The sequence below is a fragment of the Poecilia mexicana genome, unplaced genomic scaffold (assembly GCF_051168715.1).
Source record: "Poecilia mexicana isolate PSO_F unplaced genomic scaffold, ASM5116871v1 scaffold_2, whole genome shotgun sequence".
Taxonomy (NCBI): Eukaryota; Metazoa; Chordata; class Actinopteri; order Cyprinodontiformes; family Poeciliidae; genus Poecilia; species Poecilia mexicana.
The window spans coordinates 22,143,799-22,169,010 of record NW_028263371.1 but is presented as its reverse complement, the minus strand read 5'-3'; the positions used below and the strand labels follow the sequence as shown (position 1 = coordinate 22,169,010).

At 37.9% G+C, this 25,212-nt stretch overlaps 2 protein-coding genes across 2 annotated transcripts; both read left to right on the top strand.

Annotated features, from left to right (window-relative positions):
- The first annotated feature begins 860 nt into the window (after positions 1-860).
- On the top strand, positions 861-10,565 carry LOC106904694 (NACHT, LRR and PYD domains-containing protein 3-like). The gene is made up of 12 exons (XM_088003743.1): positions 861-920; positions 2,344-2,446; positions 3,048-3,161; positions 3,910-3,976; positions 4,729-4,933; positions 5,049-6,828; positions 6,906-7,079; positions 7,993-8,166; positions 8,388-8,561; positions 9,308-9,481; positions 9,717-9,763; positions 9,884-10,565. The coding sequence occupies exons 2-12, from the start codon at positions 2,370-2,372 to the stop codon at positions 10,417-10,419; spliced, it is 3,522 nt and encodes a 1,173-aa protein (XP_087859869.1). The 5' UTR covers positions 861-920; positions 2,344-2,369; the 3' UTR covers positions 10,420-10,565.
- Positions 10,566-11,205: 640 nt separating this feature from the next.
- On the top strand, positions 11,206-24,026 carry LOC106904695 (NLR family CARD domain-containing protein 3-like). Its single transcript, XM_014969127.2, has 11 exons — positions 11,206-11,296; positions 13,768-13,845; positions 13,917-14,039; positions 15,516-15,593; positions 16,501-16,579; positions 16,686-16,896; positions 17,741-19,526; positions 19,635-19,808; positions 20,913-21,080; positions 21,221-21,267; positions 21,352-24,026. The coding sequence occupies exons 2-11, from the start codon at positions 13,799-13,801 to the stop codon at positions 21,882-21,884; spliced, it is 3,246 nt and encodes a 1,081-aa protein (XP_014824613.2). The 5' UTR covers positions 11,206-11,296; positions 13,768-13,798; the 3' UTR covers positions 21,885-24,026.
- Positions 24,027-25,212: the final 1,186 nt, after the last annotated feature.

The following is a 25,212-nucleotide window of genomic DNA, read 5'->3' as shown; positions in this document are numbered from 1 at the left end:
TATTTGACTCTTAAAATGTAGAAATATTAATAATTTAAACAACCCAATGGTTTATTTACACATATATTTAGTTCCTGAGCAGCAGGTTCTCTGGTTTTTCTGCACCAAATACTCTGTTTATTCGCCGTATGGATTCTGCAAACTGAAGGTTTCACATATTTAATGTTTTATCTAAATCTTCCAGAATCAAACCAGTGATTTCTGTAAGACTAAAGATAAAAACATACCTTGATAATAAAAACACATCTGGATAATCAAACAGACGTTAAACAGTCTCTTAAACAGAGACGTTAAACTTTAAATCAGCCAATCAAATTAGCACTTTAGCATTTATATCTGGAAAATTAAATTCAGGAAAAGCTAAATGTTTTCAAAGTTTGTTAGTAGCATTGAGTCACCAACTTACTATGATGGACAGATTTTGACTTGAACAGAGTTGAAATGTGTGAACTCATGATGGAGGAAACAGGAAGTCAGAAATGGCAACAGAAGCAGATTCTTGGAAATCGGGGTTTTTTTTATTGAAAATTTCCTTCAGAGTCAAATATTTTAATTTAGAAATGTGACTAAAAAGAGAAAAGGTCAAATTTAATTAGATTAGAAATCTGTTTCCTTCACTGGAGGCATCCATGAACAATTCGGATCATTAAATAAAATTCAGAGCAAAAGGTGATGAACTTTATCTTTACGGAAACTTCAGGTTAGTAATTTTCCTAACATGTAAACTCTTCTTGTTCTCCTTGTTGGTTATTTTCTCGGACTGATGAATATTTTGACCGTTTCCTGAATGATGAAACGTGTCTTGCTGAATTAAGGATCCTCCTCCCTCTCAGATGGCATTTCCTGATTTCTCTTCTAGTTTCACTTTCAGAAAGTTTTCGGCTCAGACGACATTCTCCGAGGACAATCTCAGTCTGATGGTAAAGTAAGCAGTTTTTAGTGTTTGAGTTTCTAACCAATAGCAGGAATCTGCTATTCAGAGCTGTGGTCCAGTGGAGGAAGTTTTTGTGAACCTAAATCAGGGCAGCAGTAAATGATGGCACCTTTTCATGCAGCTCTGAGTCTCTGCAGATTTCTAATCATTTTTTAAACTATCAGAATTACAACATGAGCTGAAAGTTTTTATTTCTCCTGAAATGTAATTTTTCTGTTTGCAGCTGGTTGACTTCCACTTCTGCCTCTGTTCCTACTTTACAAAGCTGCTAAATTCATACAATATGCGCCAATTTCTGACCCCTAGTGGTCACATTAGGGATAACAGCACCATTATCTAATATACCAAACCATCAATCATATGTTTTCTGTTGATTTTCTTTGCTCTTTTCATTCAAACTTGAGTTTTTATTAAATGAGTCCTCAATATCTTAATTTTTCTAAAACTAAAACAAAAGTATTTTTTAAATTAAGAGTTTTAAAAGCTGTTAGAATTAAAATTCTTGCTTTCTTTTTATTTAGATTTAAGATAAAACCTGTTTTTTCAAGGCACTGTGCAGAAAAATAAAAGAGCATACAATTAAAATATCACACAAATACAAAACTAAAACAATACAACACAATATTAAGACTTTATAAAATAACTTAAAATAGAATTTTTCTGTTTTTAATAGAAAATATTTAGAAAAATATAATCAAACATATTTTAAATTCAGCTCCAAAATAAAGTTTTATTGATTTGATGTTCTCTTTTCCTCTTTATTTTTTTTAAATACTGAAGGTTTTTGGCCAAAACCTGGAAATTTATTAAGATATTATACATTTTTATTTGAAAAGAAAGAATAATCAGATTTCCCCCCATAAAACAAATTAAAAGACACATATTTCATATTTTTACACTTTCATGTGTAATGAACGACTTATCAGATTAAATTTATATTTATGCTTATTTTTGGCCACAAATTAGAATGAAAATGTAAACAATCAGAGTTTAGAAAAAGAAAAAAATATTTTTTTTTAGCGTGGCACTCTGAAATACTGTCTATTTAAAGTATTTGGAGAAAAAGATCATCTGGACTGAAAAGAGAAAAAAACACAAGCAGTTGTTCACATTAACATTCATATTAATCCAATACATCAGAAGCATTTAAACCCAAATCGATCATTTTTAATGAGGACGTTTTGATAAGACTGTTTAATAACCACGTCTGCAGCTTTTACTGTGACACACTCCAGTTTTCTGCTGTGGTTAAATAATTTATAACAGCTCTTTAGTCTCTAGAAGCTTAATTAGTGTCTGAAACTTCAAAACAAAGCAGTACATGATGAAAATGAATGCTAGAACTTTACTGTCTTATTACATGTGATGGTTGTAGAGCTGTAACAATGTTTTCTGTGATTTCTGCTCAGTTGAAGGTAGCAGGTTTGTGAGCAGCATGGATCAGCGAGAGGACAGAGAGGACAGAGTCCGTCTCTCTAGAGCGTCTCTGTGTGGAGGACACAAGGACATCAGGCGAGTCAGAGAATAATGAAACGTGTCAGAATGTCAAATCCTCAGCCGCACTCTCTGTAAACATGTAACATACTAAACTGGGTTTGTTTCTGCTTGAAGATGGGTTAAATATTTGAGTTTCTGTAGAGACAAACTCTGGAAAACCAGCAGATTTGACCTCATCTGTAATTTACATCAATACTGTTTGAATAAATGGTTGCAGATTTAGTTTACGAGCTTCATTTGCAATTATTTCAGAATTAGACAGCCATACAGATAATCTATAAAATACCACCTGTTTTAAATAAATGGGATCACACGTTCTTATGTTTTCAGATTAAGTGACTGTAGAAGATAGGCTAGAAGGAAGATTAAACATAGATTACATTCATCCCACAGTTCTGCATTAAAAAATATTTTATTAGTTTGATGTTTTTAATTGGCTGTAAGCAGAAATTCATCATAATTAACAGCATTGAAAGGATTTAAAACATCAGTTTGTGTGGAATTAATCTATAAAATGTGTTTTATTTAATGAACTTTCTCTGATTGGTTGTCCTAGTGAGGGGCTCCCACATGTTTTAGCTCAGTACTTGAGTGAAAAATCCTTCTTGTTCAACAGGAACCAACCAGAACCCGGAGCAGAACCCGGACCCAGCTATGTGTCCTTTAAGAGCGACAGGTCAAAGGACAACCCACTTGTTAACTTTAAGAGACTAAATATCCCTGAATCTGAGTAAGTTAAAGGTGACCTGTTATCCTTCCTTGAACAGCTAAGGAAAGGTTTATGGGCTACAGAACATGTTCATAACATTTTTAACAAAATCATTCCTACAGAATCAGATTTTATTTTGCTCAGTTCTGCCTTTTTTACGCTCCTTTCAGAATGAGATGTTTTAGGGCTCTGTCACTTTAAACCCAAATAACGCCCCCTACTCAACATTCACACTTGTTTGTGAAAATGGCTACAAACACATGCACAGTTATACAACTGTACATCTTTGAAAAGCAGAAACGGAACCTCCTGCACAACCAATAGGAACGCAGGTTGCTGGATGGTAAGCCAGCAAAGTACTTGTCTTTTCCAGCAGCGAAAAGACAAGTTCGTATGTGTATACAGCACATTCGTATGTGTATACAGCACATACAGTGGGAAAACCATCTGACCAAGGATCCATGACCCAGTTTTTGAAGAAGCAGAAAAAAATGGATGTAGAAACAGAGAAGTAAAGATGAGAAGAATTAGATTTAGTGTTGGATTCTTGAATACACCGTTGGGGTTTTTATTTTTCAGAATTTGATCAAAGAATTTTAAAAAAGTTCAAAGGCGAACTTGATGAAAACAACTTCTAAGGTGGCATGCTATTCTCAGAAGGGTAAAAAAACTTGGTTGGATTACCTTTTCATTTGAAGCAGGCCTGCTTCAAATGAAAAGGACAATTTACAATTTACTTTCTCAGTGCATCTCCCTGATTATTTCACAGAAGTGTCCAGAGGATCTCAGAGGTTCCTGAAGATGCAGCATTACCACAGCTGGACTCCATATTTAAGGTTTGAACATTTTCAACAATGTTGGAGTCACATAGCTATTATTGGGGCATCATTCTTTTCAGCCTCCTTGGGAATGTTTATGTTGGATTCAAAGAGAAGAGATTTTGTTCTGTCCTGAAATAGTCAATTTTTACCTTCTTTGACTTCTTGAGAAATCTTGAAGACTTGATTATCCATGCCACAAATTTTTTGGTTCTGGAAATGGTTAAAGTACATGCCCCCTTGAGACATTTGCTGGTGGTGTCCAGGCAGGACAAGCTTTTCTAGACCCTTATGTCTGCATCAGGACATGAAGGAATATTTGGGATCGGTGGGTCTACGTCTCGTCACCAATCCTGTTTGTGGTGTTCGTTCAATTTGTGATTAAAAACAGTTCCACTAAGTCTGGCTCTGAGTTGAAGGTTGGGGTTCGACTTGAAGTGTTTTTTGGTGCCTTGAATATGAGCAATGACAGGAATACATCATGTCTTCAGTGCTTTTTTAAAGAAACTGGTTCTTTAGGACTTGACAAAGTTAACATCGAGACTAGCTTAACATCTTAACACTCTTAAGAGAAATCTGTGTTAAAGTTTAGTTTTCAGATAGAAACCAGTGTTGATCTCAGCTTTACAGATTAACCTGAAATTTAACCTGTGTTCACAACAGATTCTGTTCTCTACAGAGCACTTGGGATATTAGTTCAATGTCAATCTGCATCTCATACACTGGACATACAATATTTTGTTTAATTTTCTAAATTCTTTCTAATTTAGCTGCTAGAAATCAAGATTGTCTCTTTTGTGCAAAACGAGCTGAAGAAGATCCACCAGGTTTTATGTTCAGATTATCCTGAATGCTTAACGTGTTCAATGGATGTTGAAGATGAGGAGAAGATCAGCAGAGAAGCTTTTCTGAAGATTACCCATCAATTTCTGAGAAATATGAAGCAGGAGGAGCTGGCTGATCGATTTCAGAACAGTAAGATTTGTTTTCTAAAAACACAAATAACTGAAAATCATATATTTAAATCTGTATAAATCTGTCATATGAAGGGATTTGTTATGTTGAATTAATATATTACTATTAATTTTAGAAATGTATGGTGGAGTTCATCAGCAGCATTTCAAATCCTCCCTGAAGAAGAAGTTCCAGTGTGTGTTTGAGGGAATCGCTAAAGCAGGAAACCCAGCCCTCCTGAACCAGATCTACACAGAGCTCTACATCACAGAGGGAGGAACTGGAGAGGTCAACCAGGAACATGAGGTCAGACAGATTGAAACAGCAAACAGGAAACCACACAGACCAGAAACAACAATCAGAAGAGAAGACATCTTTAGAGTCCCACCTGGAAGAGATCAAGCAATCAGAACAGTGATGACAAAGGGAGTGGCTGGCATTGGGAAAACAGTCTTAACACAGAAGTTCACTCTGGACTGGGCTGAAGGCAAAACCAACCAGAACATCCAGTTCATATTTCCATTCACTTTCAGAGAGCTGAATGTGTTGAGAGAGAAAAAGTTCAGCTTGGTGGAACTGATTCATCACTTCTTTACTGAAACCAAAGGAATCAGTAACTTTGAACAGTTCCAAGTTCTGTTCATCTTTGATGGTCTGGATGAGAGTCGACTTCCTCTGGACTTCAACAACACTAAAATATTAACTGACCCTGAAAAGTCAACCTCTCTAGATGTTCTGGTGACAAACCTCATCAGGGGGAATCTGCTTCCCTCTGCTCTCCTCTGGATAACCACTCGACCTGCAGCAGCCAATCAAATTCCACCTGGATATATCGACATGGTCAATGATGTCAGAGGTTTCAATGACCCACAGAAGGAGGAGTACTTCAGGAAGAGATTCAGTGATGAGGAACTGGCCAACAGGATCATCTTCCACATCAAGGCATCACCAACCCTCCATATCCTGTGTTACATCCCAGTCTTCTGCTGGATCACTGCTACAGTTCTGGAGGATATAGTGAAAACCAGCAAGAGTAGAGGCCTGCCAAAGACCCTGACTGAGATGTACATCCACTTCCTGGTGGTTCAGACCAAAATGAAGAAGGTCAAGTATGATGGAGGATCTGAAACAGATCCACACTGGAGTCCAGAGAGCAGGAAGATGATTGAGTCTCTAGGAAAACTGGCTTTTGATCAGCTGCAGAAAGGAAACCTGATCTTCTATGAATCAGACCTGACAGATTGTGGCATCGATATCAGAGCAGCCTCAGTGTACTCAGGAGTGTTCACACAGATCTTTAGAGAGGAGAGAGGGCTGTACCAGGACAAGGTGTTCTGCTTCGTCCATCTGAGTGTTCAGGAGTTTCTGGCTGCTCTTCATGTTCATCTGACCTTTACTGAACATTGTGAGAACCTGATGGACAGGAACACCTTAGTGGAAGGTAAAGAGCCTGATCTAAATGTTCTTTACCAGAGTGCAGTGGAAAAGGCCTTAGACAGTCCGAATGGACACTTGGATCTCTTCCTCCGCTTCCTTCTGGGTCTTTCTCTCCAGACCAACCAATCTCTCCTTAAAGGCCTGCTTAAATGGACCACAAATAACTCACAGAGGAATCAGCACACAGACCAGTGCATAAAGAAATACACTGAAAAATCTCTATGCTTCGAGAAAATGTTGTGTCTGTTCCACTGTCTGAATGAAACTAAATATAGTTCAGTAGTGGAGGAGATCCAGCGGTACCTGACTTCAGGACGCCTCAGAACGCATGACTTGTCTCCTGCTGAGTGGTCAGATCTGGTCTCCATCATTCTGTCTTCAGAAAGTAATCTGGATGTCTTTGAACTCAAGAATTATGGTGATTCAGAGAACGTTCTTCTGATGCTGCTGCCAGTGGTCAAGGTCTCCATTACAGCTTTGTGAGTATAGAGCAATACAGATGTTTCTCATCTCTAATTTCCTGCACATTTATTGTACTAATTTGTGATTTATACAGACTGGGAGGTTGTGAGCTCTCTAGGAGAACATGTGAGGCCTTGTGCTCCATTCTCAGCACCCCAGTATGTGGCATAATGGAGCTAGATTTAAGTAACAACAATCTGGAGGACTCTGGACTAGATCTGCTGCTGCCTGGAGTGAAAAATCTTGATTGTAAACTGGAAATTCTGAGGTTAGTTTACATCTAATTAATGGGCTATAGGGTGTGCAGAGTAGCAAAAAATTATAGTCCAGTAAGAGTTGCACTACTTCAACATATTGTTACTCAAGTAAAATCAAAATGTAGCTGTCCAATAAATTACTCAAATGTAATAAAGCATTTGGTAAAAAGTCTATAAGTAACTGATCAAATTATCGATCATTTAATATTTAAAGATTACATTATCAGATGGACCAAAATATAAATTAAATGGAAATGTTTTAATTTTAAGGCTGTAAGTGCAATAATTTACATAAGTAACAAAAAAATAACAAAATCAGGCAAAATGAATTTTTCCAAGTCAGTTTTGTTTAAAAAAACTTAATTAAACAACTCAGTATCGATACTTCATAATAAAATTACTGAAGTAAAAGCAAAACGTACAGCATAGTAAAAATACATATAAAAGTAGATTCGAAAAAATTATTAAATGTAACTAGCTACTACCTGGCTATGATGGGCACACGTCCACTAATGCGCTCATAGTCGAGATAATTTTCTGTTTTGCATTTTTTGGTAACTTTAAGATGTTTACTGCACTTACCTTCCCCTAAAATAAGCTTTGTAAAAATTCTACTGTGCTAGTGTTTTTTTTGCTTGTTTTATAACCTTTCAGTTTCTGAAATCTTACAAAGAGGTTTAAGCAAAGGGCAACAGTGGTTAGCTCAACCCTTGCTTACACAATTTTCAAAAGTATTAACATTTTTTCCACATTCTTTTAGTGGCTTTCTCTGTAGATGTTATATGCCAAGTTTCACTTTGCTTATAATGTCTCTTTTTTTTTCCCTCCATTTCTGCTCTGTGGACTTGTTCCTGGTTTTGCCGTGGTGCATCATATAGTCACTCACCACGGCCTGACATGTCATCTTTCTTGCTGTGTCGTCAGAGTGAATCGCTGCAACTTGTCCGATAAAAGCTGTGAGAGATTGTCGTCACTTTTCTGCTCCCGGCCTTGTAGTCTGAGAGAGCTGGACCTGAGCAGCAACAGCCTGCAGGATGCAGGAGTGAAGCAGCTGTGTGCTGGGCTGCAGAGTTCACACTGCAAACTAGAAACGCTCAGGTACTGAAAAGTAACATCGATATGAGACAGGGAATGGAAAGAATAAAAGATTAATGATAATAAAATAAACAAAACTTAAATTAAAAAAACATTTCAAAAGCACAGTTCAGTAATTATAGTTTTTTTAGGCAATCTGAGGAAAATAGTTTACTTCAGTACTGCAGCTTGGAATGTGTTCATCAGATTATTGTTCACATGTTTTTATGTTTTTGCCTTTATAGACTTAGTCTGTGTGACCTGTCAGACAGAAGCTGCCAATCCGTCTGCTCCATCCTGTCTTCTCACACTTCACTTTTGAGAGTGCTGGACCTGAGCAACAATGACCTCCAGGACTCTGGGGTGCAGCTTCTGTGTGAGGGACTGGAGAGTCCAAACTGCAAGCTTGAGTCGCTCAGGTAGGTTCAGTCAAAGTTCTTTAGTGTTTTCAGCTCAGTCTCTGAGTTACAGTCTTGACTGGATCAATAAGCAGAAAATACAAATAAATTGTGTCCTGTTGTTGTTGTCTGTTTTTATGAAGAAACAACTGAGCCAAAAGGGGAAGTTGTTAGTTCTGTCACAATTATAAGTTTTTCTGGATGATAAATTGTCCCAGAAGTTATTGCGATAAGTAATATTTTTGTGTTGAGACCATTTTCCACTTATATAATGGTTAAGGCAAAATAACGCAAGAACACATTCTCAGATATAAATAAACTTTAAATTCTAATGAACATTTAACACTGTAACTGTAAATACATTTAAAAAAATTTAATTATGAAGAACTAATGAGCATGAATGTTAAAGAAAATGTTCATGTTAAAATTACTTGGAAATCACAAAGACATTAATGCTACTGATCATTAGTTAATCTGATAATAGCCTTAATAAGTTAAGGAAATCTTTTTTTTTTTAAGTGTAGCATTTTATTCAGAGAAACGGTTCCAATATTCCACTATGATAGCAGAGTATATAAATATAAGAATGATGTGGGAGATTAGCAGTGCTACTTATGAAACCTTACCTACTTTGCTATTCTGGTACATGTTTTCATTCATTCAGTTTAAGATAATAGAAACAATATTTTCCCTCAGAAAACTTGTTCAATTTGATCAAATAAAGCTAAAATTAGCTTTATTTTAGCTTTCTTGTTGTCCATTTGCAGCTTGTCAGGCTGCATGATCACAGAGGAAGGCTGTGCTTCCCTGGCTTTAACTCTGAGCTCCAAGCCTTCAGCGCTGAAGCAACTGGACCTGAGTTACAATCATCCAGGAGAATCAGGACTAAAGCTGCTGTCAGCAGGCCTGGATGACCCAAACTGGGGACTGGAGACTCTCAGGTATGCAGAAAGAGAGGGGATCAATCTTTACAGTTTGTTACTTGAAGAGTCAGAACCTTACCTTTACCTTTTTACCTTTTGATGGGAAGACAGATTGTTAAAATAATGCATGGACTATTGTAAAATCTCTTCATGTGTCAGTGCAACCCAGGCGCCATTCTACACCAAAGACCTTTTTTTAATTTGTGAAAACTCTGTTTGAACAAAGTTGTCTAAATCTGACTCCTCCATTCAGGACGGAGCCTGCTGGAGTCCGATGGTTGACTCCAGGTCTGAGGAAGTGTAAGTGTTTTTCATCTGATTCATGACAACAAAGCGGCTTTAAGCCGTCATATCATCATCAACAACAATATGTCAATAAATGATCAATAACTGCAGCTGGATTGTGTTTCTTTCCATCAGATTCCTGTCAACTCACCATCGACAGAAACACGGTGAGCAGAAACCTGAAGCTTTCAGAAGACAACAGGAAGGTGACGCGTGTGGAAGAGGAGAGGTTTCCTGACTATGAGGAGCCTTATCAGCTGCTCTGCAGTAATGGTCTTACTGGCCGTTGTTACTGGGAAGTCGAGTGGACAGGAGAGATTGACGTGTCAGTAAACAGAGAAAGGGAAGAGGAAGACAAGGACAGAGACTCTCCACTGGAATCGATGGATCTCAGCTGGAGTTTGGGATGTTCTGATATTGGTTACTCAATTTGGAAAGATAATACCAAACTATCTACGGTAGATTTCTCCGACCATCCTGTTTCTCCAAAAATAGCGATGTACTTGGACTGTCCGGCTGGAACTCTGTCCTTTTTCACTGTTGACGCAGATTCCCTGAGCCACATCCACACATTCAATGCAACGGTTGCAGAACCTCTTTATGTTGGTTTTAACTTCTTTTTCACCAATAGCTCTGTATCGTCTGTAAGAACCACTGGCCCTCTTTGCTAAAGAAGCATTTAAACCAAATACCAAGAACTTTTGGAAGTTCTTTTGGAAGATAAATGCCATATTTGTTGTTTCATAGGTACAACACCGTGGTCCAGTCATTCTCAAATTCATTTTCATAATTAATAAACTGTTTCTCAACTTTAAAAGCATGGATGTAAGTGTGTCTGTAGAATCTATACAACGTATCATATTGGAAATGTTCTGCTACAATCTTTTCTCAAAATACTTCACATTGCAAAAATATATCAAGTAACTCCAAATTTCAAAGTTTAAAATTCTTTTGTCTTATTACAGACAGTTAATGTTGAAGTAAAAAAAATATTTAGTTTACTAGGTGTTTAGATTCTGTCTCAAACATCAAAATGTTTTCTTAAGTAATGAGGTCATTCATAGATGACTTATGTAATTTTTTGTATTAATATCTTCAAAATAATGGCACTAATAAAAAACGTTACTGCACAAAGGTAGAAAAACATTTGACACCAATTTTGTTTAATTTGAGTAATGGGGGAGGAGTGGCTGATTGACTTTCTGACCTTGAAACTTTCATTTTGTTGGTTTATTTATGTATCTATTTATTCACATTTATTATCTTTAAAATGATCACAGCACAAACAAAAAGCTATGCTGCACAAACTTTTGACACCTTATTAGATTTGAGGAAGACTATGGTGGAGGGGCAGCAAACTTTGTCAAATCAAGATAGGAATAAAAGAAAGTTTGCCACTATGAGATAAAAAGAAGCTTCCAGTCCAGGGGGACACGGCTGACTCAATGCTGCCCCTTTACGTTTGCACCACACCATGTTTTCTTTTACTTTCACTTTTACCCTCGGAATGGCGCAGCTGATTTTCTACGTTCAAGCCTCTATCTGAAGGTAACATAACCAGTTTTAATGCTTTACTTGTTAAAATCTGTTGAGAAGAGTTCAGCTCTTCTCAACAGTAACGAGACATCACATCGGTACTGTGACGTCTCTGCAGACATCACAGTACCGACCTGCCAGCGGAAACGAAACGGGGAGCTCGATAATAAGAAGGGACTGTTACTCCTGTCCGCCATGATGGTTGAGCAGAGTTAGAGGAAAAGTTTCAACGCCAGAGTTAGTTGTTGGTCAGCAGACGAAAAGGGAGACATTGTTCTTCGTGTGGAGCTTCTCCAAACAGGTGTTACAGATTTTTCTGTAATACCTGTTCAGCCTCCGGAGGACCGGAGAGGAGCCGCTGCTCTCCCCGCTGTCTGACGCACTTAAACCGGACAGAGTTCTAACGGACAGCCGCCGGAGAGCAGCTCTGGCTCTCCGGCTCTTTTTATTTACGCTACAAGTTATTAAGGGCGGCTGAAGGTGAGAAGCTGCTGGAGAATTTTTTTTTATTATTATGAAACAACCTGTAAACTCTAAGAAACACGCCGGAAAAAAGGCGCAGCTGCATCAATCTGCATACAGGAAGACCGTCATACATACCGTAATTGGAAAGTCCTTGATACGTTAATTCTCTAAAGGGAATAAAGAGTGTTTTTAAAAAGAAGGAAAATAACATCTATAGAGTGCGACAGAAAGCCTATTAATGTGGCTAATCAATAAGGTGTTTATTAAATTAATTATTCTGCAGCTCAACTTTATTCTTCAGAGTGACTCCATGTTGTTTAATAAACTGTAGCGTTTATACAACATTCTTATGTCTCTATGACTTTTTCTGGAACATTTTTTAAACAAACGTAAATTTATTTACAAAGCACATTAAAAACAACTATTAACGGCACCAAAGTGCTTTGCAGTGTTTTTATTTCTAATGTTTGGAAATGTTGGTATTTAAGAAAAATCTTAACGTTACAGAAAATAAGCACAAAAGTAAAAACAAAACGTTTTGTCAGTACAACAAGAAAAAGAGAATGCATGAAATAATTAAATTTCACAGATTTATTCCACCTTGAAATGGCTAAAATCACACACGTGTGTCAGATCAATGTACGAGGCGCCCCCTGGTGGCAGCAAGGTGCTGCTGCTCTGTTGGTTTCGATTGGTTATTTTCTTCATAATTTCTCTGTTTGAATCGATGCTGATTGGATATTTGTTTCCTGCTGATATGACGGTTCATGTCGGCCCACTCAGAAAGAGGCTGAACAAGTTTAAATCAAGTGGAACGTGAACAAGCAGGCGACCTTTGGTCTCTAATAAAAACATAAAAGTCCTGCTGAAGTTTCCTAGAGAGAACGCAGAAAAAGAGCAGAAGTTCTGGAAATATGGGCCTAAAACGGAATCATCTGGAATAATGTTTATTATAACCCAGATCCAGCTTGATGGGAACAGAACCCCATCCTAACCGAAGCATGGAGGTGGAAGTGTCATGGTTTGGGAACGTTCTGCTGCAGCAGACCCTGTTCAGCTCAGAATTAGAGATTACTATCATGCATCAGGAAAATCTGAAACCACCTGTGACTAAACTGAAGCTGAATAAAAACATGACGATGACCCAAAGTGCACCAGGAAATCCACAGAGGAGTGGCTGAGCCATAAAAGGCCTAGTCAAAGTCCACTGATATGCTGTGGGGTAACTGGAGGGTATCTGAACCATTCTCCATTCTTCAGTCGGGGAACAGTTTGTAAATCAGTTTCTCCTGCAATGATTAAAACGATGAAGACATAATCCTGTTGCAATAAGCAATAAATTAGTTCATCAAATGATACATTAAAACAAACTCAGTTTCCAGTTGAGAGATTTATTGTTTTTCTCTTTTCTTTCTCTTTCCATTAAAACAAAAACAGGATGATAAAAGTATTCAGTCTGGTGTTTTAGTCTCAACTAGCCCTTTTTAAGGATAATTCATTTTATTTGTTTGTTTTTGATGATTTGTTTATTTATTTGGGACATATAAAATATCTTCCAGTTCCAGTGTTAAATGTTCATTAGAATTTAAAGTTTATTGATCTTGGAGAATATGCTCTCACTGCAAAAACACAAAATCTTATCAAGTATTTTTGGTTAGTTTCTAGTAAAAATATCTTACTTAAAAGTAACTTTTGCAGTAAGAAATATGAGCTTAATATTGATTAAAAAGTAGTTATTGCATTGGCAGATTACTGCTCCCATATTATCAGTGAAATAATCTGCCAGAACAATGACTTTTTTAAGCATATTAAGGAATTATTGATTTAAAACAAGCTCATATTTCTTGCAGAAAAGTTACTTGTAAATTAGTTTTGTCTTAATTCAAAGGTACTAAGATATTTGCAGATTTTTTTCACCTGACATCAGATGTAGAAAATGACTGCCAGTGAATCTGAATATTAACTTTAATTTTGTTTATGTGTAGCTGTCGGGTTTAATCTGTGTTTTGATGTTTCAGATGAAGGTAGACGGTGTGTGAGCTGAGCAGGATGGATCAGGCTGAGGACGGAGGGGCCGCGGTCCGTCCCTCTAAGAAGTGAGGTCACCGTCTGAGTCTTCTCCATGTCAGAGCTCAGCACTCTCATCACAAACCATTTTTATTCCCAGGAAACGACCAGAACCAGAACCAGAACCAGAGACTGGATCTGGACCGAGCTGCGAGTCCCTGCGCAGTGACGAGTCGAAGGGTCGGCTCATTGATTTTAAACAAAGCCAGCCTCCTAGAAAGAGGTGAGCTGTCTCTAGATGTTAGGACAGTCAAATGTGATCAAGTTTAAAACCATTAAAGTAAAAAGCTCTGTTTAGAAAAATGTTTAATCATCTGATGTTTTACCTGAAGTGGTAAAAGCTGAGCAACAAGAACTTTCCTGACAACAGGAAGTAGGCTAACAGAACCCAAAAAGCAAGCTTTAAAGAAATTCAATCAGGATGTCTACATCCTTAAAAAACCTTAAATCAAAGTATACTGCTCAAAAAAATAAAGGGAACATTTCACTTTAATTTTGTGTGTGGCTCCAAATCCAGGCCTCCATTGGTTAATAAATTTGATTTCCATTGATGATTTTTGTGTGATTTTGTACAGAACAAAGTATTCAATGAGAATATTTCATTCATTCAGATCTAGGATGTGTTATTTGAGTGTTCCCTTTATTTTTTTGAGCAGTGTATATAAAATATGAACGTAAAGTTTTATAACGATATTTTGTGGTATTATTTCTCTTTTAGATGACAGTTTGGCTGCAACTGTGTGTCACAGCAATTATAGCCCCACAAGCACAAACACTACTCTTGAAAAACATTTCCATTTATAAAACACTTCTTCAGGACACCAACACCATAAAGAAGTGTTATTTGTATCATTAAACTGCACACAGTAACTTCATTTAATCATATTTTTTAATTAATTCATTTTTATTGATACTTGAATTGAACAAAAAGAGGAGAATATAGCAAACTAACAATAATAACAATATGGACCGTGTTGGTGGTTTTAAACATCATAATTCAGAATAATCATATTAAGAAATTTATCACATAAATGATGAACGATACAATAAATGCCCACCGCTATTTAAAATTAAGGCCTTAAAATGTCCTATATTCATAAAAAATATAATTTGGCCTTAAATATGTTAATCACAGGAATTAAATTCTGTCATGGCAGGACTATTTAATCTCATATTTTCTATGTTTATTATTTTATTCTCGTGGGGTTTTACTGTCAGGCAAGTTTGAGTAGCACACAGACATCTTCATTGTGTTTGGTGACTTGAGGTGCTTGTTGCTACTGCTAGTTAGCTGCTAATAACCCCTTGTTAGCTAGGTTTTGTCGTTTACATCTATCATTGTCTCACCAACCTATGTGCTACATGCATTCTGTGAAAAAAAGCTCGGCGAGACGAAATAGAACAAGAACTTAATTCCAAGAGTTAAGCATGGTGGTGGTAGTATGATGGTCTGGAATGTTTTACAGCTGGAGGAACCATGAGTCTCTCCAGCAGGAAATCCTGAAGGTGACCTGATGGAGAACACCACCATATGATTGGCTTAGAAAGACAAACAAAATGAAGGCTATGAAGTGGCCTAGTCAAAGTTGAAACATTTCTGTGAAGCAAAGAGGGATCAGTGTTGCTGCTTAAATCTTTCTGACTCATCTGGCAAACATCTCCTGCTGTCCTCACATCATCAAGCCACATGTTTTCACAGGAAGCAACATGGACCAGAACCAGAACCTGGATCCCTACACAGTGACTCATCAAAGGGTCGGCTCATTGATTTTAAGGGGTGAGTTGTCTCTAATCATCTAAGGTTGTTTTATTTTAATTCAGGAGAATATCAAACCATAAAGGACTTGAGCATGTCAAAGTTTCAACTTTTAGAAGAGCATTTTATTTCTACCACAAAAGTTTTACAGTTTCAGAATAACATTTACCATAAAAGCCATGCTTTACCCTTCTATGGATAGTTCTTGTTTTTTTTTTATTCCCGGTATCTGCAGCGTCTCCTCACAGCAGTTATGGATTTATTTAAAAATAGTTCCGTGTCACTCAGCCCTATTTGCAGCGTTTGATGTCCAACATTTGTGTTAGTTTTTTCCACAAATTCAGGACTAAAAATGGGAAAAATGGATAAGTACAGTAGATCATGCAGGGTATTTCTCAGCTTTAGATAATTTGTAAAAATCTATTCTGGTTCTTTTATTCCATTTTCTTTTGAAATATTACTGTTTGTCCAAATAAAACAGAAAACTCATCTTTAGCATTTTGTTTTTAATATGTTGATTGTGTAGATAGTAAGACTCCCTCACATATGTTTTCTGCTCAAATTTAAAAAATGTTGTAAAAAAAATACTGCCAGATAAATTTACTATGTCTGGAAAAGTTGGAAATTTGAAATGCAGAATTTGTCCATAAAGCACAAAGTAAAATATAGAGATGAGATTATTCAGTTATGTGAGTTAAAGACAGTTTTACTGGGAGCTACCAAGTATAACCAGTCAGCTGCAGCTGGACAGATATAGGGAAGGGAAAGGAGGCTTTAACTAGGACAACCTTAACCAGAGCTGAGATAAAGATAAGAAAAACTTTCAGTAAATATTCTTCCATACAGAAAGTAAAGTATGTAATTAATCAGCGTTTGTATCATTTTAGAAAAACACAATATCTGCTAATTGCTCCTGGTTCCTCCACAGAGTGGACCAGCAGAGCTCAGAGGTTCCCACTAGTCTGACTGCCCAGCAGCTTCAAACCCAGCTGGACTCCACATTTATGGTCTGTACTTTGGTTCTGTTCAGTCTTTGTAGACCAGAGAACCTTCAGTCTGTCCATCTGATGTTCTGATCCAGTCTGACGTCCTTCATCTTGTGTTGCTTTTCAGGAGGTGGAACAAAACATGTTCACTTTTATGAAGGAACAGTTAAACATGTTTAAAACATATCTGAGTCCATTTGGCTCACAGTGTTTAGAGAGTCAGATGGAGGGTGAGGACGAGGAGCACAGGAGGAAGAACAGAGAGCACTTACTTCACATCACTGTGAGCTTCCTGAAGAAGTTGAATCAGGAGGATCTGGCTACACGCCTGCTCAACAGTAAGTGATCATTTCACTCTGAACAATCATTTCTATCCAATAGGTGCATCATGAATGGACTTCTAACAATACGGCTTTAACTTGAATCCTTAGCTTCTTCAACATGTACAGTGTTGATCTTCTTAGATGTGTTTATTTTTGGGAACAGTCAATATTTATTAGGTTTAAACATCTGAATGATTTTTAACATGATTGCTATGGACAGATAATTGTATGTAATTATAAAGCTGAAAGAATTGATGATGCATATCTATTTCTTTATCTCCATAAGATCCATTAAAACTTCACCATATTTACAGTTGCAGCTATTTGACCATATTGTAACCACTCCAAAAGCCTTTAAGCTGCTTGATATCCATGTTGCTTTGGTTAACACTCTTATTTACCCTTACCTCATTAATCACATTTAGAAACAAAAATACTTCTTTCTTACAACTCAGTTACACTACTATAAAGTTCTGGTCTACTATCAGACTGGTTGTGTTGCAAACTGGCCAAGAATGAACGAGAACAAAATTAATGATTTTAATAGTTTTACCTCTTACCTACTCTGACCAAGAGCTGACTGACTGAGAGAGATTTATGCAAGAGAGGTGATTGAAGACAATGAGTAGCTGGTTGATTAGAAACTGGGTGCAGTTGTGAGGAAAAGCAAGTAAACAATCTAAATACACAGAGATGGATGAATCCTGAAACCTAACCACCAAGAATCAAGACGGTACACAAATATCTTTGCCTTGGCTATTTTCTGTTGAACCAAAGAGTTGATAGAAGTGTGTTGATTATTACACGCACGAGAGAAGAGGTACTAGTGATTTTAACTGCTACTTTTTTATTATTTTAGGTTCTCCTGTCACCTGCCAAAGTAATCTTAAGGCAAACATGAAGAACACATTTCAGCAGATCTTTGAAGGGGTTCCTAAAGCTGGAAAACCGATGCATTTGAGTCAGATCTACACAGAGCTTCACATCACAGAGGGAGGGACTGGAGAGGTCAACCAGGAACATGAGGTCAGACAGATTGAAACAACATCCAGGAAACCACACAGACCAGAAATGGCTATAAAGCCAGAAGACCTCTTTAAGGCCGTACCAGGCAGCGATAGGCCAATCAGAACAGTTCTGACCATGGGAGTGGCTGGCATTGGGAAAACAGTCTTAACACAGAAGTTCACTCTGGACTGGGCTGAAGGCAGAACCAACCAGAACATCCAGTTCATATTTCCATTCACTTTCAGAGAGCTGAATGTGCTGAAAGAGAAAAAGTTCAGCTTGGTGGAACTGATTCATCACTTCTTTACTGAAACCAAAGGAATCAGTAACTTTGAACAGTTCCAGGTTCTGTTCATCATTGATGGCTTGGATGAGAGTCGACTTCCTCTGGACTTCAACAACAAGGAGATCCTGACTGATGTCACAAAGTCCAGCTCAGTGGATGTTCTGCTGACAAACCTCATCAGGGGGAAACTGCTTCCCTCTGCTCTCCTCTGGATAACCACACGACCTGCAGCAGCCAATCAGATCCCTGCTGAGTGTGTTGGCATGGTGACAGAGATTAGAGGGTTCACCAACCCACAGAAGGAGGAGTACTTCAAGAAGAGATTCAGCAATGAGGAGCAGGCCAGCTGCATTATCTCTCACATTAAGACATCACGAAGCCTCCACATCATGTGCCGCATCCCAGTCTTCTGCTGGATCACTGCTACAGTTCTGGAGGATATGTTGGAGACCACAGAAGGAGGAAAACTGCCTAAGACCCTGACTGAGATGTACATCCACTTCATGGTGGTTCAGACCAAAGTGAAGAAGGTCAAGTATGATGGAGGATCTGAAACAGATCCAGTCTGGAGTCCAGACAACAAGAAGATGATTGAGTCTCTGGGAAAACTGGCTTTTGATCAGCTGCAGAAAAGAAATGTGATATTCTATGTATCTGATCTTAAATATTGTGACATCGATATCAGAGCAGCCTCAGTGTACTCAGGAGTGTTCACACAGATCTTTAGAGAGGAGAGAGGGCTGTACCAGGACAAGGTGTTCTGCTTCGTCCATCTGAGTGTTCAGGAGTTTCTGGCTGCTCTTCATGTTCATCTGACTTTCATCAACTCTGGAGTCAATCTTCTTGAAGAAAATCAGACATTTCCCCAAAAATCTAAAAGAAAACATGAAAAACATCAGTTCTTCCAGAGTGCAGTAGACATGGCCTTAAAAAGTCCCAATGGCCACCTGGATTTGTTCCTCCGCTTCTTTCTGGGTCTTTCTCTCCAGACTAATCAGACTCTCTTGAAGGACCTGTTGACACAAGAAGAGCCCAGCACAGAAACCACTGATGAAGCAGTCCAATACATAAAGAGGAAGATGAGTGAGAAGTTGCCTGCTGACAAAATCATCAATCTGTTTGACTGCCTAAGTGAAATGAATGATCTTGGCCTTGTAAAAGAAGTCCAAAAGTCTCTGAGTTCAGGAAGTCTCTCCACAGATAAGCTGTCTTCTGCCCAGTGGTCAGCTCTGGTCTTCATCTTACTGTCATCAGAAAAAGATCTGGATCTGTTTGACTTGAAGAAATTCATCAGTTCAGATGAGGACTTTGCGAGGTTGCTACCAGTTCTCGAAGTGTCCAACAAAGCCCTGTGAGTATGAGACACTTTGTATTTATCCAGTAACAATAAACTGCTGAGTTGCATTTGGTGGAGAAGGTCAGGTGTTGAGAGTTCCCTTCTCCTGCTGTGTTTTCTCAGATTAAGTGTCTGTAACCTTTCGCCAAGCACATGTGCGACCCTTTCCACAGTTCTAAGTTCTCAGTCTTCTCATTTGAGAGAGTTGGACTTGAGTAACAATGACCTGACGGATACGGGAGTAACGCGTCTATGTGGAGGACTCGGAAGTGAACAATGCACTCTAACGACTCTAAGGTAATCTTTCCTTGAACTAGTACATTTTTTCCTTATGTATTTGTGTTAGTCTCTCAAAGTAGAATTTTGAGGAGATCATATCTAATCGCACATGAAAGGGAACACATACAATTTAGCTGCAGGTTATTATTGAATAAGGTAATTTACATTTAAAAATTAGGAATTCCTTTGTGCTCTGGAGGACTTCACTGTCCATGTGGGTTTTTGTGTAGGTATGATCTGGAGGAATGGTTCTTCTGGTCTAAATCTTAGTGGTATTTTGTTTTTCAATTTGTTTGAGATGGTTTGTTCATAATAGGAAATATAATATAAAAGGGACAGAAAATTCAAACAGCACATGTTCAAGATCCAAAATGTAGATGTGGCTGTCAGGCTATATGCCCAGAAATACATTGTTGCCAGTTGCAGCAACAGCTAAATAATCTGGAGGATGTATGGAGACTCCTGGTGTACCAGATTGGTACCAAGTGGGCAGGAGGACTGCACCTTATGTAGCTGCATTAGCAACATTTTGCATCTGGTTTAAGGGTGTTTGAAAGGAAGCCTCAACCAAAAAGCAGATTTGGAAAGTTCTTGGTGACTTTCAGGCTGATCGTGAAGAATATGCTAGGTATTTATTTCTCCAGTTCATGCAGGCTTTAGAAACCTGGATAAGACTTATGAACATGTCTTCTGCAGCATTTTTTAGGGACAAGGGTGGCTTTGATTGCTTATCTGGTCTGTCTGTAACTAAAACAAGAGCTGTGTCTTTATTTTTGGCACAACATTGAACTTGCTTCTTGTTCATGTTGGCTCCACCAGGGCTATCTTGTGATATTCATAGTTCAATTATCAGAATCTAGTCATCAGAAGGAAGATGTTTAGCTTTGTAACCTCGGACTGAAGATGTTATTCTGTTGTCATCTTCAAACTATGATTTTAATGTTTCACAAAAGTGGTCATGTGTCCACAGCATGATTATGGTAAACTGGGCTCCTTTGCCCCTTTTGGCTCTCCTGGCATTCCAGAATGAGGCGTCTTTGCTTTTGATTGAATTGTCTGGTTTTAGATAATTAAAAGCAATTCCTACAAAAATATGTTTAATGGCTCATTGCGTATCTGCAGGCTGTCAGGCTGTCTGATCACAGGGGAAGGCTGTGCTTCTCTGGCCTCAGCTCTGCGCTCCAACCCCTGCCATCTGAAGGAGTTGGACTTGAGCTACAACCATCCAGGAGAGGAAGGGGTGAATAAGCTGACTGCATTGGATTCTTTCTGGAAACCGGAAAAACTGAGGTATGGTAAAGTTAACTGCAGCAATACCGATAGCTGGTTGAGGAGAGAAAGCTGCACTCATTTTACCAGCTGCTTGAGAAACATGTAATGTCCATGTTTGCTGCTGAAAGATACTGATGGTGTAACCCTCTTCTGTTCAGGGTGGAGCCTGCTGGTGACCAGTGGTTGACACCAGGTCTGAAGAAGTGTAAGTGTGCTTTTATTTGATTCATGCCATCTTCAAGGTGTCATTAAATGACCAATAACTGTATCTGCATTGTGTTTGTATCAGATTCCCGTCAACTCACCATCGACACAAACACAGTGAACAGAAAGCTCCAGCTGTCTGAAGGCAACAGGAAGGTTACTGGTGTGGATGAGGCCCAGTCCTACCCTGACCATGAAGAGAGATTTGATTACTGGCCCCAGGTTCTGTGCAAGGAAAGCCTTCCTGATCGCTGCTACTGGGAGGTTATTTGGAGTGGGAAGGTTGACATCTCTGTGAGCTACAGAGGAGTCCAGCGTAAAGGAAGAAGTAATGACTGTGAGTTTGGATTTAACAACATGTCCTGGAGTCTGAGCTGCTCCGATGAGGGTCGTTATTCTGTCTGCCATGAGAGCAAAAGGGAGTACATCTCCTCCTGCTCATCTTCTGCTCCCTACCACAAAGTAGGAGTGTATGTGGACTATCCAGGTGGCACTCTGTCCTTCTACAGAGTTTCTTCTGAAATACCGATCCATCTCCATACCTTCAAGACGGAATTCACTCAACCTCTTTATCCTGGTTTTGGGTTCTGGACGGGATCTTCAGTCACTCTTTGTTAAGTAGAGTTTTGTCCTCATGGTGACAGAAAATCTCCAGATCTGCGGTAAACATGATTTGGTTGAGTTAAGAATGCAAATAGAAATATTTTGTGCCATTCTAGATCAGTGGTTCTTAACCTGGGTTCGATCGAACCCCAGTGGTTCGGTGAGTCAGTCTCGGGGTTCAGCGGAGCCTCTGCCGCGGAGGTAAAGACACACTTGTGTAAAGTCGTGATGACGCCCCGCTTTGCCATCACTTGCTGCAGAGGATCAGGTTACATTGCTGAGCCAATCAGAGCTGCGGAGGAGCCCTGATTGAAGGAGCTCCACTCTCAGCATGGATTTGAACTTGTGTCTTTAATTACTTCAGCAAAGCTCACAGTTTTTACCAAATTCTGTAGCTTTCGGTGTACTTCTAAATCTGCTCCATAGTTGCATCTTTTCGGGCCTGCTACTGCCTCTAGTGGCATGGGGGAGGTAACACAATTAATATAATTACATTACTAAATCAGAATACCGCAAAGTCTTTATTATTTATTATACCTTTTTCATTCTCTTAAGAATGTAGAGCTAATTAAATGATCTAAACAAGACCTTAAAGTAGTTCCAGTTTCTCTCGATGGCCAACCTGTTGAAACTGGCAAATTTGGGTCGTTCATGGACAGTCAGCTCAACTTAGCTGAAAACACTGACTACATTTTGAAGAACTGATCTCAGAGACTCTACCTTTAAGAAGACTTGGTGATCTTCTTAAAGTGACCTAACTAGACTCTAGTTGGGTCACCCATATGTCTTGAATTTTGAAAAAAAATAATTTTATTTATCACAAAAGAAGGGTTCAGTGAATGCGCATATGAATCTGATGGGTTCGATACCTCAAAAAAGGTTAAGAACCACTGGGCTAGATGAAACGGAAAAATGATAAACAAACTGAAGTTGTTTTCAATTGTCTTTGACGGAATATTATCACTTATATTTAAATATTTGTCATCATGTAAGTGGGGTGTGTTTGGAGCTTTACGGTGCATTCACACCAGCCCTGATTAGTCCGCTTTAATCAAACTCTGGTTCTTTTAGAGAATCCGGTTTGTTTGCGGAGATGCAAATGTGTAATCAAGCTCTGAGGCAGACCAAAAGACTGAAAGTGAACTCTGGTGCATTCAAATCCAAATGTGAACGCCAAGTGGACCAGAGACTGCTCCAAAAGCAGGAAATGGACTACAGTGCAGGGTGCTAAATACAACCAAAACAAATGCATTAGCCTAGCACTAACGGGAGAAATGTCATTGTGGTCTTTCACCAGAGACAAAAGAGAAATCATACAACCCCTGAAATCTGACGCCACTCCATTGTTGTTTACATTTTGTGAGGAAGGAAGTTGTGGTCAGTGTCTTCTTCGGAAGTTTCAGTATATTTTCCTTCAGTAGTTCCCGGTGCAGCGCCACCACAGGCGAGGAGAGGAACAGATTTTTCAGTTTGGATTTAGTGTGAAAATGAATCAGTGTCAGCTGAAAATATAACAAATGTAAGTTTGCTACAATGAAATGAGCTCAGTTTTTTTATTGTGGTTTAAATTTGTTGTGGAGAAACTATACAAACATTAAAAATGTAATAGACTCTCCTTGTAGTGAAATATCCTAATTTAGTTTTTATGCTAAAGTTGTGTTTTTCTATTTTAGTGCCTTTCTGCTTTAATGAAACTGTTCCATGTGCTTGTTTTTGTTTCTATACCACCAAATGCTATAACAATTCTAAAATAGTGAGTATTTATCAGCTCTAAGAGTGTGATCACTTTCTGCTCCGGTGTTTAGTGCTGCCCTTAGCAATCAGCTGAGAAAACAATGATCTGCAACATGTACTATAAACTGGTATCGTACACGTAATCAGACCGAAACGTGCAGAACCTGGAAAGACAAGCCTGAGGAAGTCCACTGAGCCTTTCTAAATACATTATTATACATGTGATTGTAAAGTTGTATCTACAGCTAGAGCAGAATAAACACATTTTAATGTTATCCAGCAAGATATCTATTTTAAAAAAGTTATTTGAAAGCAAACTGTAGTTATTTTAACAAATATATTTTGTGATATTTATAGTAATTGTAATTTTAAAAAATAAAAGGTTAATTGCATTTCACAAATAAAGAATTTCTCACAAACCTACCAGAATCATCAGATTGTTGAGATATTTTCATCTTTGAAAAGATTTTGTCACTAACTTCAGTTTCATACATTCTTTTTAGCAAGAAAAGAATGTATGAAACTCATAACGGGAAATGCTGCAAAGCTGAAGAAACGGTAGCTTTTTCTTTTTTATTTTCATGAAAATTTCTCATTCTTCTATTTCCAGCCTTTTGTGCAAAATGTGATTTATTCACTACTTGATAGATTTTCAGATTCCAGAAGAGCTTTTAACAGGCTGCAAACCTTTAAGCTTCTGTCGGAAACTTCCTGTCTAGACAAGTTACCTAGCCTGCATGTTACTCATTAAAAAGCAGAACAACATTAACTCCATGTAGTTTTAACTGCAGGCATTTTGCAAAAACATATTATAGATGTAGAGCTAAAGCTTAAGTGAATTATGAAAGCATAATGCTGACGTCATCAATGTGTGGAAGCTGATCATTCTTTAAACGATTGAAATGAAAACAAAAGGGTGCAATAGAGGAAAAGTCAAGCATGAAAATCCACAACAAATATTCTAAATTTAATTTCTAAAGATGTCAAGTTCTTCTTTACGTTTTGTCTTCATTTAAAGAGAGAACTGATTTTTGTATGCTAGTTCTTTAGGGGGATTTTGAAGGTTATTGGCTTCAATATTTGCTGAATTTATTCAGCTGCTCAGCAAATTTTCTGCATTTTTTTAAGGGAAAAGCACCAAACTGCCGTCAGCTTTAACCTGCAACTGGAGTTTTACTGTTCTTTACATTTTACTGTTCAGAGAAAACCTTTAGCTTCTGAAACATCATTTGATTTCTATTTCTCTCTAGATCTATGTTTGTATCCAGTTCAGCTAATATTTGATTCTCGCATGTAGGCCTGTTATAGAATGAATAAATTCATTTATTAGTCACTGAATAAACTTTCTTTTGCATTAAGATTATGATTTTTGATATAACCTCTGATGATTTTTTAACAAAAGATAGGAAATAAATGCAAGTGAGAGGGTTCTTTTTGTTGGTCACCAGGTTATATATTTTCCAACTGATTCAGTTTGATGACCTGTTTGTCAACAAAATCCTGCCCAGATTGTTTTCCAATTTATTTGCCTTAAATTCAGCTTTTCTTATAAAAAATATATAAAGAAAAGCTTTTGATTTCATAACTGTTTCTTACTTGTTAAAGGACC